A 13,753-nucleotide genomic window follows, 5' to 3' on the forward strand; every position below is an offset into this window, starting at 1 on the left:
AAAAATAAGCATATCCATCTCATTAGTATGCAAATTTGCATTTATTTTTAATAAATGGCAGAATTATATTTGTACAAATGAATTGTTTTAAAATAAATTTCTTTATAATTTATTATCAGTACATTTTTAAATTTATATATCTTTTTTATATACCTTATATCTGAAGTCACATAAAAATTTCTCAGACAAAAGGCAGTCTTAAGTGGAAAAAGTATAAGAAGCCCTGATCTAGTCTACCCTTGAATAAAATTTTTTTTCTATAATAAATTTAATGAGCAAAGCTTACTTATCTTTCTTGTGACAGGTAGTTTTTCAGTTATTCAAATAGTCCTCCTTTATGGAAATTGGGGAACTGAAAGGATCTATGGATTTAAAGGCATGTTTAAAAGATCCAATTAGCCTAATCTAGATCAGCTATATTATCAATGGTTGTTGTTTTCTAAGTGGCCATGTACCACATCACAGAGAAACAAACAGAAAGACCAGCATTATGCAATCTAGTATATACATACAGGGAAAAATTACAGTTTCTTCCCATCAATGTGAACAATACACTCTGCAACCTTGCAAATTAAATCCTGGAAATAATTTCTTCATACTGGAAACAGTATCAATTACAACTCACTGGAAATTTACATCAGATAAGAAAAACACATCAAGCTCTAGTACACATAAATCAAATTTGAGACAAAGTGTCCTTTCCCATCAATATAATTTTCAACATAAAAAAACTCAAGAGGCTTTCATTTGAGCCACGGATTTTCTCTCACCCCCATTTCATGTTTTGACTTTGGGAAACTGGATGTGTAAGGTTTTCATTATAGGCATGGAAAAGGCCCTTAATCAGGAACCTAATTAATTTTTCTAATGCACAGTTCTAATCGTGATTTCTCACTGTAAAAAATATTCAATGATGCCCCTTTGGCTATCAACTAACATCTGTATATTTAGTCTGCAACCTAAAATTTCATAATCTGACTCAATGCACTCTAATTTTATCTACATTAGAGCATTAAATGTGGAGTCAAATCTTTACTTCTGTAAGTTCAAATGTTATCTCGGACCACGGACAAGTCACTCAAACTAAACTTCAATTAATCTTTAAGAGGCCAGTAACACCTATAGTACTTTCCTCACAGTGTTTTTTTTTGTTTTTTTTTGATGATCAAATGAGACAATTCACATAAAATGCTTTATTTATCCTCAAAGTATTATATAAATATCAGCTACTATAATTTTTGCTTCATTTAAACTATATTTAATTATTCCTGAACACTTTTAAAAAAATGTCCATGGTATTCTTTCTGCAAAAAATACTCCCCTCTTTCATTCCCATCTGCTTGCATCCTATCTTTTTTACTATCCAATTCATATACTACCACCTTTGCAGAATCTATCCTGATGACTAGAGGTGGCACAACCTATGCTAAGAAAAAGTTTTAGATGAAGGACAAGTGTTTGAATTTTGCTTTGGCTCCATGTTACCTACAGAATTTGACACTAGACCTTTCATTTTTCTTAGCTGTTATGGAAGCCATCTGCTAGTGGCTGCTGGGGACCAGCAGAATAGATCCCTTCAAGTGAAAGAATGATAACAATACAAAGAGCCAGAGGCACTTGCATTCTCTGACCTCTCTCCCCTTCCCTCGTCTCAAATTTATTTCATTCCCAATTCACAAGCAACATCTGTGTCAGTAAAGGTGCTTTGCAGTTCGTTCAAGTGTGTTATGATTTACAGCTGTGGGGGCTTTCCAGAGAACTGACTAGCCCCTTCACACTTAGGCATAATCCTTAACACTTAACCTCAAGGAAGTAGATCTTTAATGCTCCTAGTTTTGGAATCTATGATTTCAAATCACTGTTTTATCATTTCATCATTTGCTAATTTGTATTACATTTTATCCATGTAGATCCTCTATGCAAAAAAATAAGGGTGTTGATCAGGAGGCTCATATCATTTTGATGAATATACCTTTCTTTGTTTAGAACTCTTGAGTCTCTCATACCCTCTTGTTATAGAGGCCACTGTTATCTCTTGGGAAAACAAAAACCACAAGACTGACTTTTTTGAAAAATCCTCATCCTCTTGATTTCATGACATTGTTAAATCACTATCTCTCCTTCTGAACATTCCCCTTCATGATACTGCTCCGTTGGTTCTCTATCCACCAGACAGACCTGTCTTAGAATCTCTAGCTCAGTTCAAATACTACTTCCTACACAAGGGCAATTATGATTTCCTCAGTTATAAGTGCTCCCCAATCCTAATTACTTTGTTTTTGTCAGTGTAGATATTCTTGCACCAGCCCTCCAATAGAATGTGATCTCTTTGATAGCAAGGGCAATTTTTTTTTGGTCCTTATAGCCACAGTGCCTGGCACATGGTAGGTTTTAATTACCACTAAGAGATAGTCTGTCACTATCTATCAGAAGTTCCCACCACTATGTATCTTTCTAGACTCATTTGGTTTCAGTTACTTTTTTGAAGCTACTTTCTTGATCAAAGGTAGCATGATTTAATGAGGATACAAGGCTTTTAGTCTGTGAAGATAAATTCTAGCCTTAGCTATTAACATTGGGCAAATCACTTTATTTATTTTTATATTACTTTATTATTATTATTATAACTTTTTAGATACAAATTATATGCATGGGTAATTTTTCAACATTAACCCTTGGAAAAACTTCTGTTCAATTTTCCTTTCCTTCTCTCCATCCCCTCCCCTGGATGGCAGGTAGTCCCACACATGTTAAATATGTTAAATTCAGTATATGTATACATATTTATACAGTTACCTTGCTGCACAAGAAAAATAAGATTTAGAAAGAAGATAAAAATAACCGGAGAAGAAAAAACAAAAATGCAAGCAAACAATAACAAAGAGTGAAAATGTTATGTTGTGGTTTATACTCATTTCCCAGTGTTCTTTCTCTGGATGTAGCTGGTTCTGTTCATTACTGATCAATTGAAACTAATTTGGATCCTCTCATTGTTGAAGAGAGCCATGTCCATCAGAACTGATCATCCTATTGTTGTTGGAAGTGTATAATGGTCTCCAGATTCTGCTCATTTCTGTAAGGATGCGGTTCCCAAAAAACAAGAGAAGGGAATTGTAAGGGCCCTTTAAATGGGTGGCACCACAGTGCGGGAGATTGAGTGCCACAGTGCAACAGGAGATTGAGTGCCCCAGGAAGTATTCTCTGTGGATATTAGGACTGCCCTGTGGGTGGGATCTTGGTCACATTGAGATAGCTTCGTAATGAGTGACAACACTCTCGCTGATTGGCTGTGTGAGTGAGCTCACAGGCCCTTTATAAGCCCACTGCAGACAGCAGTCGCTCTCTTTAAGTTGGTGCTCTTTAACCTGGCTCCCTAACCTGGGATTGCCAAGTCAAGCCAAGTGGATGGATAGCCCAGAGAGGTAAGGAGTTTGGTAGTGAACATGTGGGTCTTCTGACCAGGTGTTCACTAGGGAACCAACAAGTCAGGGCATTATGTGAGTAGGTATATAAAGGCTTTTAAGATTACACGTGACTGTTCTTGAGTGCGCTACTGGTTATTAAACTATAGATTCAAGAGATCGTGGCCAGAGACCTTTGAAGGCCTCAGAGGAGGCGAGCCGGGTAGAGTTGACACTGCAAAGGTCAGTGGTCAAAGGTACTCTGTTGGGCCTAGGACAGACTAGTAATTGTAACTGCCAGGAGGGCATGTTACAATTTCACTTAGTATTAGTACATGTTAAGTTTCTCCAAGCCTCTCTGTATTCATCCTGCTGGTCATTTCTTTTAGAACAGTATTCCATAACATTCATATACCATAATTTATTCAGCCATTCTCTAATTGGTGGGCATTCACTCAGTTTCTAGCCACTACGAAAAGGGCTGCCATAACGGTTTTGCATAGGGTCCCTTTCCCTTCTTCAATATCTCTTTGGGATATAAGCCCAGTAGTAACACTGCTGAATCAAAGGGTATGCAGAGTTTGATAACTTTTTGAGTATAGTTCCAAATTGCTCTCCAGAATGGTTGGATCTGTTCACAACTCCACCAACAATGCATCAGTATCCCAGTTTTCCCACATCCCCTCCAACATTTTTCTTTAATCTTTTCCTGGCTTAGCCAATCTGAGAGGTATGTAGCGGTATCTTAAAGTTGTCTTAATTTGCATTTCTTTGACCAATAATGATTTGGAACACTTTTTCATATGACTAGAAATAATTTCAATTTCTTCATCTGAAAATTGTCTGTTCATATCTTTTGACCATTTGTCATTTGGAGAATGACTTGATTTATTATAGAGTCAATTCTCTATATATATTGGAAGTGAGGCTTTTATCAGAACCTTTAGCGTAAAAAAATATTTTCCCAGCTTATTGCTTCCCTTCTAATCCTGTCCACATTAGTTTTGTTTGTACAAAAACTTTTTAACTTAATATAATTGAAATTTTCTATTTTGTGATCAATAATGACCTCTAGTTCTTCTTTGGACACAAATTCCTTCCTTCTCCATAAGTCTGATAAGTGAACTATCCTATGTCCTTCTAATTTATTTATAATCTCATTCTTTATGCTTAGATCATGAACCCATTTTGATATTATCTTGGTGTGTGGTGTTAAGTGTGGGTCAAGGGCAAATCACTTTAAAATGATAACAAAGGACATTCATATTGTGCATTGATCAAGGGAAGAAAATTCTTACCCAAATCCTTGTGCTCTCAAATAAATGTCAGAAACTTATATTGTGTTTTCAATGAAAATGGCACTAAAGACGTATTATTCCCTACTTTGGTATTGTACTCTAGCAAACACAGTGCCTTTCCATCTGATGGAGTAAAAATCTGTATGTTTTGTTTCTCCCAATTAGAAAATAAATCCTTTGAGAGCAAGGGTTGTCAGAAAGCAAATCCTCTAAGGAAGAAATCCAGAGCAGATAATTTCATCATTTCCCACAAGAATGTAGTACTTCATATCCTCCACACTGGGTACTATCTCAACTTTGTAGCTTCTTCTTATCTGTTGTCTTCCCTGACTTGAGGGCAGGGGCTGTCTTTGGTTTCTTTGAAATGTTAGCACTCAATCCAGTGTCTGGAACATGGTTGGTGATTACTAAATCAAAATTCAAGTAGGTACCTATGGGTTAGAAAGCATTTCAAAACTTGCCAAATCTTAATTGAAGAGGAAGTGCTGGAAGTCAAAGTTAAGAACAATGATCAACAAAGAATTGAACTGTCCTAGATCTTGTACCTAATCATCTCCTAATCATCAGAGAAGAATTTCAATTTGGTAATCAGAAAGACTAGAATAGATTTCCAGATCAAGGATGAACAAAGACTGACTGATTCATAAACTAAAGGCTAGATTTGCTGTAAGAAAGGGTGAAGACCAGTAAGATTTTATTGCTTTTCTCCTACAACTATCCTAGTCTTTACCTTCGATGGCTGGGAACAAGATTTTCTAATCAGTTAGGCCACAAAATCCAGCTCTGCTACTATTTTTTGATACTGTGCTAAACAAAAAAATATTAAAACCTGGTCCTTGGCTTGCAATATCACTTGTGAGCCAAGATATACACACTTCAAAATGAAATACAGAGTTACACATTAGACATAGACACAGTTCCCAAGTTAAAGGCATTATGAACATCTACATTATTGCAATGTAGGTAAAACCTGTCCTTTATATCTCTCCATCTCTTTTACACACACACACTCTCTTTGTCTTTGCTTACTGTGTGGGAAAAGCACTTTTCATAAGTTAATTCACTACATAAAAATTAGCAACAAAGTAATCTTGGGTTTAATTAAGCCCCAAAGGGCCTTTTCTACTTAGTAGTCAAAGGAAAGATGGTACTTTGGAATCAAAGGGGAAAAAAAAAAATTTCATTTCACTATAAACCTTCACAGAAAATCAGAAAAATGAAATTTTAGTTTCACATCAACTCTGAAATTCTGAATATTGCTTTATTTCTTTGAACCTCAGATATTTATTTCTAAAATACTTTTGTCTTTATATCATTGTCATTTTTCACTTTGTAACAACAACAAAAAAAGCAAAATGCATTCATACAATTTCTGTCCCAATTATCTGGAGAAGCAGAGTTTAAATCCTGCCTTCAATACAATCTAGTTGTGTGAGCTTGGCAAGTAATTTTACCTCTGTCTGACTCCATATCCTCAAGGAAAAGGGGGATAATAGCCGCACCCTGCATTATAGGGAAAAGTTATGTTTCAGTGGGCCTCAGTTTCCTTATCTGTTAAATAGAGATCTATGATACCTTTCTGGTTACAGTACAATATTTATCTTAGCAATAATAAATCTAAACAATTATACATAGTTTAGTACTTCCAGGAGTCATGAGTTCATCAGTGTGTGTTCCCAGTATAGGTTATATAATACTTTTACATCTTTGCAGGTATTCTTTGTAAATTGTTGAGGCTGAGAAATTTGTTAATGTCACAATCAACAATTTAAAGATGAGTTTTTTATCCCTAATTTACCTCTATCTTTACAGCACAGTAGATAGTTAAATCTATACTTGAAGGTTTTTCAGCTTGGTATAACCTGCAGATTTCACTCCACTAGTATAGTCTTGGAAAATACAGAATCACTTTCATTCAGAATGAGGCACTGGAGTAGGATATTTTACATAGCAATATGATATTTTATGTTTTCTGTTATTCATTCATTTCAATTGTGTCTGACTCTTCATAACTCTATTTGGGGTTTTCTTGGCACAGATACTAGAGTGGTTTGCCATTTCCTTTTTCAATTCATATTGCAGCTTGGTGGCACAGTGGCTAGAGCACTAGGCTTGAATTCAGGAAAACATCTTCCTGAATCCAAATCCAGCCTCAAGACATAGTTGTGTGACCCTGGGAAATTTCATTTAACCTTTTCTGCCTCAGTTCCTTATATAAAATGGGCTGGAGAAGGAAAAGACAATCTAGTCCAGTATCTCTGCCAAGAAAACTCCAAATGGGATCACGAAGAATTGGATAAGACTGAAACAACTTTTTAAAAAAATTTAAAAGATTATTTTAACATATAATTGGGGGAAAATATTAATTAAAAAAAAGACTGAAATGAATAACAACAAAAATCTCCAGCTCATTTTACAGATGAGAAAACTGAGGCAAACAGGATAAAGTGACTTGTTCAGAGTCACACAGCTAGTGTCTGAGGTCTGATTTGAACTCAGGGAGAAAAGTCTTCTTGACTTCTGGTCCAGCACTCTATTACTATGCCACCTAGCTGCCCATCATTTTATATTTATGCAAAAAAGTTACTTTATATGTCCTTTGATTTTTATAATAACTTTGTGAGATCATCAGAACAGATACTACCTCTGTTTTGGAGATGAAGAAACTGAAGTCTGGTAGATAACTTTGAAGACTAACTAGTAAAAGTGCCTCCAGGATCCTCAAATCTCCAGAGAAAGGAGTTAAAACTCCCCCTACTGGTATAGTGTTATAATTTTCTGAGGGCACAAAGCTTTTTAGGTTTTTCTAAGGAGAAAGTCTTTTTTCAGTCATATCATCCACAAATTCTCATGTTAATCTAACTACATTTTAGGAAAGAGAATATTCTGAAATCACAAATAATATGCACTAATTAACTTATTAAAGAATGAAAAACAACACCACACAGAACCACCTCCTTACTTACAACTCTATCCAAGCTGTTTTTACTTGAAATTAAAACACACATATATACTTACCCAAGCATATTTTGGAATTTAAAAAAAAAAAGGCAAAAAAGTTTAAACTTATTAATATCTAATCTATTATTCTTTTGGGGGTGTATTTGTGAGGCAGTTGGGATTAAGTGACTTTCCCAGGGTCACAAAATTGGTACATGGCAAATGTCTTGAGGGTGGATGTGGGCTCAAGTCCTCTTAACTGAAGGCCCTTCATTTTATTCATTGTGCCATCTACTCACTCCTCTCTTATTGTTACTGCAAGAACTGGGGCAGGGCAAGATCAGCTCCTGCTTCTACTAACAATGTTTTTATGGAGGGGAAGGGGGGGGGGGAGAGAAATCTATAATGCTCCATCTTGTGGCCACTTCTAGGATATCTATTAATCAGTAGCTGACATTTATGTAACACTGTATACACTAGTCATACTTCAACTTTACAACTTTATGAGTTAAAAAGTATAGGTAACATACCCATTTTACAGATAAAGAACATTTGGCTTAGATGGTTAATGGCTATGAAAAATTACCTTGACAGTTGGAAAGGAGGTTTTGCTCTCAGGTACCTGTTACCTCCAAGTCCTAACCTCTCTGCTACTTAGTGTAAAATAAGGGAGTGGGACTAGAAGAAATTCCAGTTCTAGATTCATGATCTTACTCATACTATGTTGAACTAGATGATTTCTAAGTCTCTTCCAGTTCTAAATCTTACCATTCAATGAAAAGCCATAAGGATAGTTAAATTGGCACTGCTATAAATAAGGGAGAAGCCCCAAACTTTTTAAAGAGTGATCAGGAATTTGAAAAGACCTATAGACAGTCTGGCACACACCAGGGAAGAAACCAATCTCCTAAAAGGTGGAGAAATCAATTTGATCATGGACTAGTAGTACTCTTGGTGTTTGTTACCTGCAAGTAAGATCTAAAGTTGTGTGCACTTTCACAAGTTAGATAGACTTAGAGAGGTGGTCCCCTACTACCTACCAAATAAAGTCCAAATTGCTTGTCTTGACAATGAAGACCTTCTACAACCTGGCATCACCTCATCCTTCTAATCTTACTCAGTTCCTTTTCAATCATACTATGGTTTAGCCATAGGTTCATGGTCCTCAAACCTGCTTTGTGCTCTCTTCCTTTCCAACCTTTGCTCAGGTTATCCCTTACATCTGAAATGCTGTCCTTCCTCATTTCCTGCTGATATTCCTACTTATTCTCAAAGTCCAACTGAAATGTCAACTTCTCCAAGTAGTCTTCTTTGATAACACTAGTTGTTCTTGACTTTTCTCCTTAGGACTTCATACAGCACTCTACATTTACTTTTCTCATGCCCTTAGCATATATTTTAGTTATTTGTTGAAAAAAATATTGGTCATCTTCACTTAAGTCCTCACCATGACATAAAGGCAATTCAGGATTCTCAAAATTTTGGCAGGTCCTACCAAACTAAAAAAGTTTTGGACACAGGTGCTGAGCTTTATCTGTCTTCCAAAGACCTACCCAGCCAAGTTTGGAAAGACTCATCAATAGACTGGCTACAGGGTAGTTTGTTTAGCCATAGAAGCTCTTGAAGACTACCTACTAAATCACTGAAGAGTTGGAGCCCAATTGGTTTAAAAGATTATCTACTCTGAGAAAAATCAGAGATCCTGCTTGATTCCTCCACTAATCTTTAAGTTCCTCAAGGGCAAATATTGCTTTACCTAAATTTTGAATCTGACTCTGAATATGTCATATTTTGACACACTTAAATATACCCAAAGTATTGTTTTAAGTGTGAGGAAATTACTTCTATTCCTATCATTCATCCTCATTGCTTACCAAATAAACTCTTAACCTTGCTTGTAGAGGCAAAATTTTCTACAAGCTATCACTATCTTGCCTCTCTTGAATTCTTTCACACTTTCAAGGGGAAAAAAAGCATTTATTAAGCACCTACAGTGTGCCTCGAACTCTGCCAAGTGCTTTACAAATAGTACCTCCTTTGATTCTCACCACAAACCCAAGAGGTAAACCCAAACTATTATTACCCCCTTTTTACAGAAAAGTCTTGAGGCAGACAGATTATGGGACTTGCCCAGGGACACAAAGTTAGAAATTTGGCTGCAGATACCTTAGCTGACTTACCTCAAGCTACCCCCTGCATTTGTCTCGAGTGGGCTCCCGTTAGTGCTTTCTTCTAGACATCCCCCAGCCGGGAAAGGCCCTTCCGCTCCCGGCCACCTCCGACCAAGTCCTCTTTCTTCCAGGCCCAGCTCCCCAGCCTCCTCCCCGCCCCCCGCTACCCACCCCCGACCCCACCCCCCTCCGGCCTCGTGCCAGCGCTCTCGTTCCTCGCATCATTTTCGGCTTCTCCTTCCCCTCCACTTGTATCTGTCTCTCCGGCATCACGCGGATGCGGGCGCTTCATTCCTCCTCAGTAGAAGGGAAGGTCCAAGAAGGCAAGGTCTAGGTGGCAGGTCTCGGTACTTCGACGGAGATACTGGGGGAGGGGGGAACCTTGCAAAAAGTGGGAGCATAAAAAGTGTCTGATGAATTCAACGGGGTCAACGAACGACGTCCTGCCCCTCGATATATTTCCCTTCTTCGATGACCCAGTAATCAGAAGACCGAGCTGCCGCAGCGCGAAGTCTGGCGACTCAACGGCTTTAGAAACTCCATGGAGATGAGGGGAGGAGAGAGCGGAAACTCCGCCCCAGATACCGCCCATGGGATGCTCCGCCCTTCCGGGCGCTCAGCCAAAGGCGGCTCTCCAGAAGTTTGAAGAAGTGATACACGGCATTCTGGGATCTGTAGTGTACTTTCTGAACAGCATCTCTCCTACTTTATTTCCTCGCCTTTTCACGTCGCGTCTTCCAGGGACTACTACTTCCTGTCGGACTCTGGTCCAGACGTGCGACTACCCTACCCAGAAAGCCCTTCTTCACGTCACTCCACGGCGATCGCGTTGGTCAGAGACTCAGGACTGCAATTCCCAGAAGTCTCCGGGAAGAACGCGTTCCTTTGCTAGTTTCTAGGACCACAATTCCCAGAGATCTCAGCTACCCTGTAGTACCTTTTCCGTCGCTTCCTTCTTGGGCGGGCTGAGTGGACCAGCCAGCGAGTCCAGCGGGAACACTGTATCAGGTGTAACTGAGTACAGAGTTTCTCCAGCCTCCCGATCTTCTCCCTCACCTCAAACACCCTCTTTTGCCCCAGCGCGCTGCCCTCAGTGTCTTAGGTTAAAGCTGCGAGCGGGCGGGCCGCGCCTGCGCACTGCCTAGTTTCCTGCCTGGCTGGTGGCGGCGGCCATTTTGTCCATCCTCCTTCTCCTCCTCCTCCTCCTCCTCCTCTTCCTCCTCCTCCTCCTCCTGCTCCTCCTGCTTTGAGCGCAGCGTCCGGAGCGGGCTGGGGAGAGAGCGAGAGTCCGAGAACAGGGTTCGGCGCCTTCTCCTCTGTCCCCCGCCAGAGCCCGTCTCCCCCCTCCCCCCTTCCTCCCCCACCCCGCCCCCTTCCCTCCCCCGCTCCTGCCCTCTTCCCCTCCCCCCGTCCCCTCCCCCTTGTCCCCCGGTCCCGGGATCTCTCCGTCTCACCCACCGCGATGGAGGACGACGGGCAACCCCGGACCCTGTGAGTACCCGAGCAGGCAGAGATGCCGGAGGCCGTGCGGCCTGGGTCCCGGGGGCCGGAGGGGCGGGGGGCAAGGCCGGGACGGGGCGGCGGCCTCTAGCTGAGGCGGACACGTACACATTCTTCCTCCGCCGCCTCCGCCGCCTCCTCCGCCTCCTCCTCCTCCTCCTCCTCGTTCCCACTCCCACCGCATCCCGGAGCCTGCCGCCCCTTCCCCTTATCTGCATCCCTTGTCCCCACATCCAAGAGGGTGAGGCAGCCTGAGCGCTCACCGCTCCTCGTTTTCCTTTCCACTTCAGGGTCTGGGGGCAGAGGAGTAAAAGAGTCAAAACTGGGAGACCCGGGGAGGGGGGCTTGGAAGTGGCTGCAAGGTTTGGGTGGTGGGCGGGGAGGGAAAGGGTGAGAGGGTCCCGGAACCGGGTGCACGAGGCTAGTTAGCGGAGCATCTGTCTCATTCCCTTCCATCCCCTGCACCCCAAATTCGGAACCTCGTGTGTCAATCACTGCGCCTTCTCCCTCTGCTCCTCTCCCGCCTCGCCCTCTGGTGGCACCTCTCGACTCGAGGTGTCACCTCGTTTCTGTGCACTTGTCTCCCCAGCAGCATCCTGTCCTTTCTCTGCCATTCCCTTGGAAAGCCGCCTCTTCCAGATGGATAGCCACTTGTTGAACTCTGCTCGCCCTTCTACGGGCACTTGTAATCTGTGTCACCCCCAAGTTTTCTGAGAGGGACGAAGAGGACGCCTCTTCGGAGCTTTTAATTTGATGCTCTGGTGTTTTCTTCTGTTTTACTATTGCTTCTTACGTGTAAACGCCAGTGGATGAATGACTTCTTTAAAATAACTTAATTTTATTGTCTCCTTTCTGAAATGATGACTCAGCATTTGTATTCCTTTCCCTGTAGTTGTGGCATTCCTTTCTTTCTCTCTTCTACTTTTTGTGTCGATTTATTCTGAATATTTATGAAAGGGAATATAGTTTTTATCTTTTGTTTTTGTTGGGTATCTTTTATTTTCTTAGCTTTCTGCTTTGCACTTCCTGATTTGAGTTAAATTCCTACTCTCACGTCTGTTTTTCATGATTTGGAGTTTACTTGTCCCTGTTAATAGATCAAATGATCTTGTGGAAAAATTGCTTTCTTTGGAGTGGGGGTAAGATGCTTATACAAGCAAGTTGAACATTTGGCTTCCTATTGGTTTACCCTAACCAAAAAAGTAAGTGGCCCAGTAATATACTTTAATTTGGAAATTATTTCCTTTTTTCTATTTATTTTCTTGTGAACAGTTTATTACTTAACTCTTTCCATTACTGTTTCACCATCTTTTCAGGAGTTATTTTCCATCTTAGATTTTTAGAATGAGGGCCCACTTAAGCATACAGAATATATAAATGAAAGGCCCCATTTGGTGAAAATTTTGTATTATATTTTGTGTTGTCTTTCCAATTTGGTCTTCCCTTTTAAGAAAGAGAACTGTACAATCATAAAATTTGAAGCCAAGTTCTAATGTTTAGTTAGTGAGGTGTACTTTGACTTGATGCATAGGGAAGAACTTGGTTTAACTCCTAGCCAGGATTTCTTTAACAAGGTAGAAGTTACATTGTGTCTAAAATCTGAAATGTTATTATATCATAACAGGTGCTGAAGAAAATATCAGTTTCTTAAATGATACAGTTGCCAATTACTATCTAGACCAAAAATTGTTTTCCTCTAGAGTGAGAGAGCATTATTACTGGGATTTTCATGAATCATACCATATAGTATATAGACAACATCACATTTTTACTTCCACAAGTCTCATCAGACTTTATTTGGCAGATCTAATATGCTAACCTCTTTTATATCACCTATTTCTACTCCTGTCTTCATATCTTTTCCTCATCTTATGTTCTGACATTCATCTAAACATGGATCTGTTTATAGGTATGTACAAATGTGATATGAGTGTGTGTAAGTATATACATCTGTGTGTATATATGTGTGTATACACACACACACACACACATATAAGTAAATCCTGTAAACTCTATCCATACCTTTGTTCATCACTTCATGTTAGACTGCCCTATCTCCCTTTTTCTTTGACTCTATTGTAGTAAGCTCTTTTCACACTTCATCCACACTCCCTCCTATGTAGTATACCTTATATAATATCTTTTATGTATTATCTGCTCTGTTTTATGTTGATTGCATACCTTCCATTGAATCAAGATAGCTAGCAAAAAAATCTTAATTGTTCTTATAGAACTATTTACCTTCTTTCATATAGTATGCATTTCATTTTTCTATTTAATACTACCATAGAAGTCACTAATAAAACTTAAGATAAAATAAGTCTAGATTTGTATTATATCAGGGGAAAAAAAAGAATGGATTTGATTTTTTTTTTTTTCCTTGAAGTGTCTTCTGGGGTTTTCCTTAAAAAGATATTTTCAGGCACAAGTGATAAGTTTGAAG

General features: G+C 39.5%; 1 protein-coding gene across 8 annotated transcripts in view; it reads left to right on the forward strand.

Annotated features, from left to right (window-relative positions):
- Positions 1-13,753, forward strand: part of TIAL1 (TIA1 cytotoxic granule associated RNA binding protein like 1) — a 74,628-nt gene that overhangs the window by 46,030 nt on the left and 14,845 nt on the right. For 3 of the 8 annotated variants that reach the window (XM_074286852.1, XM_074286854.1, XM_074286855.1), the window contains exon 1: positions 10,862-11,301. The exons of 3 other annotated variants lie outside the window; for them this stretch is intronic. Coding sequence is in view for 2 of the 5 variants with exons in the window: in XM_074286855.1 (XP_074142956.1) it covers positions 11,273-11,301 (29 nt within the window). In the remaining 3 variants the exon portion in view is untranslated. Of the gene's footprint in view, positions 1-10,762; positions 11,302-13,753 lie in introns of those variants that run through there. 2 more of the 8 variants (XM_074286853.1, XM_074286865.1) reach the window with 2 other exon arrangements.

The sequence above is a fragment of the Sminthopsis crassicaudata genome, chromosome 2 (genome assembly GCF_048593235.1).
Source record: "Sminthopsis crassicaudata isolate SCR6 chromosome 2, ASM4859323v1, whole genome shotgun sequence".
Classification (NCBI taxonomy): domain Eukaryota; kingdom Metazoa; phylum Chordata; class Mammalia; order Dasyuromorphia; family Dasyuridae; genus Sminthopsis; species Sminthopsis crassicaudata.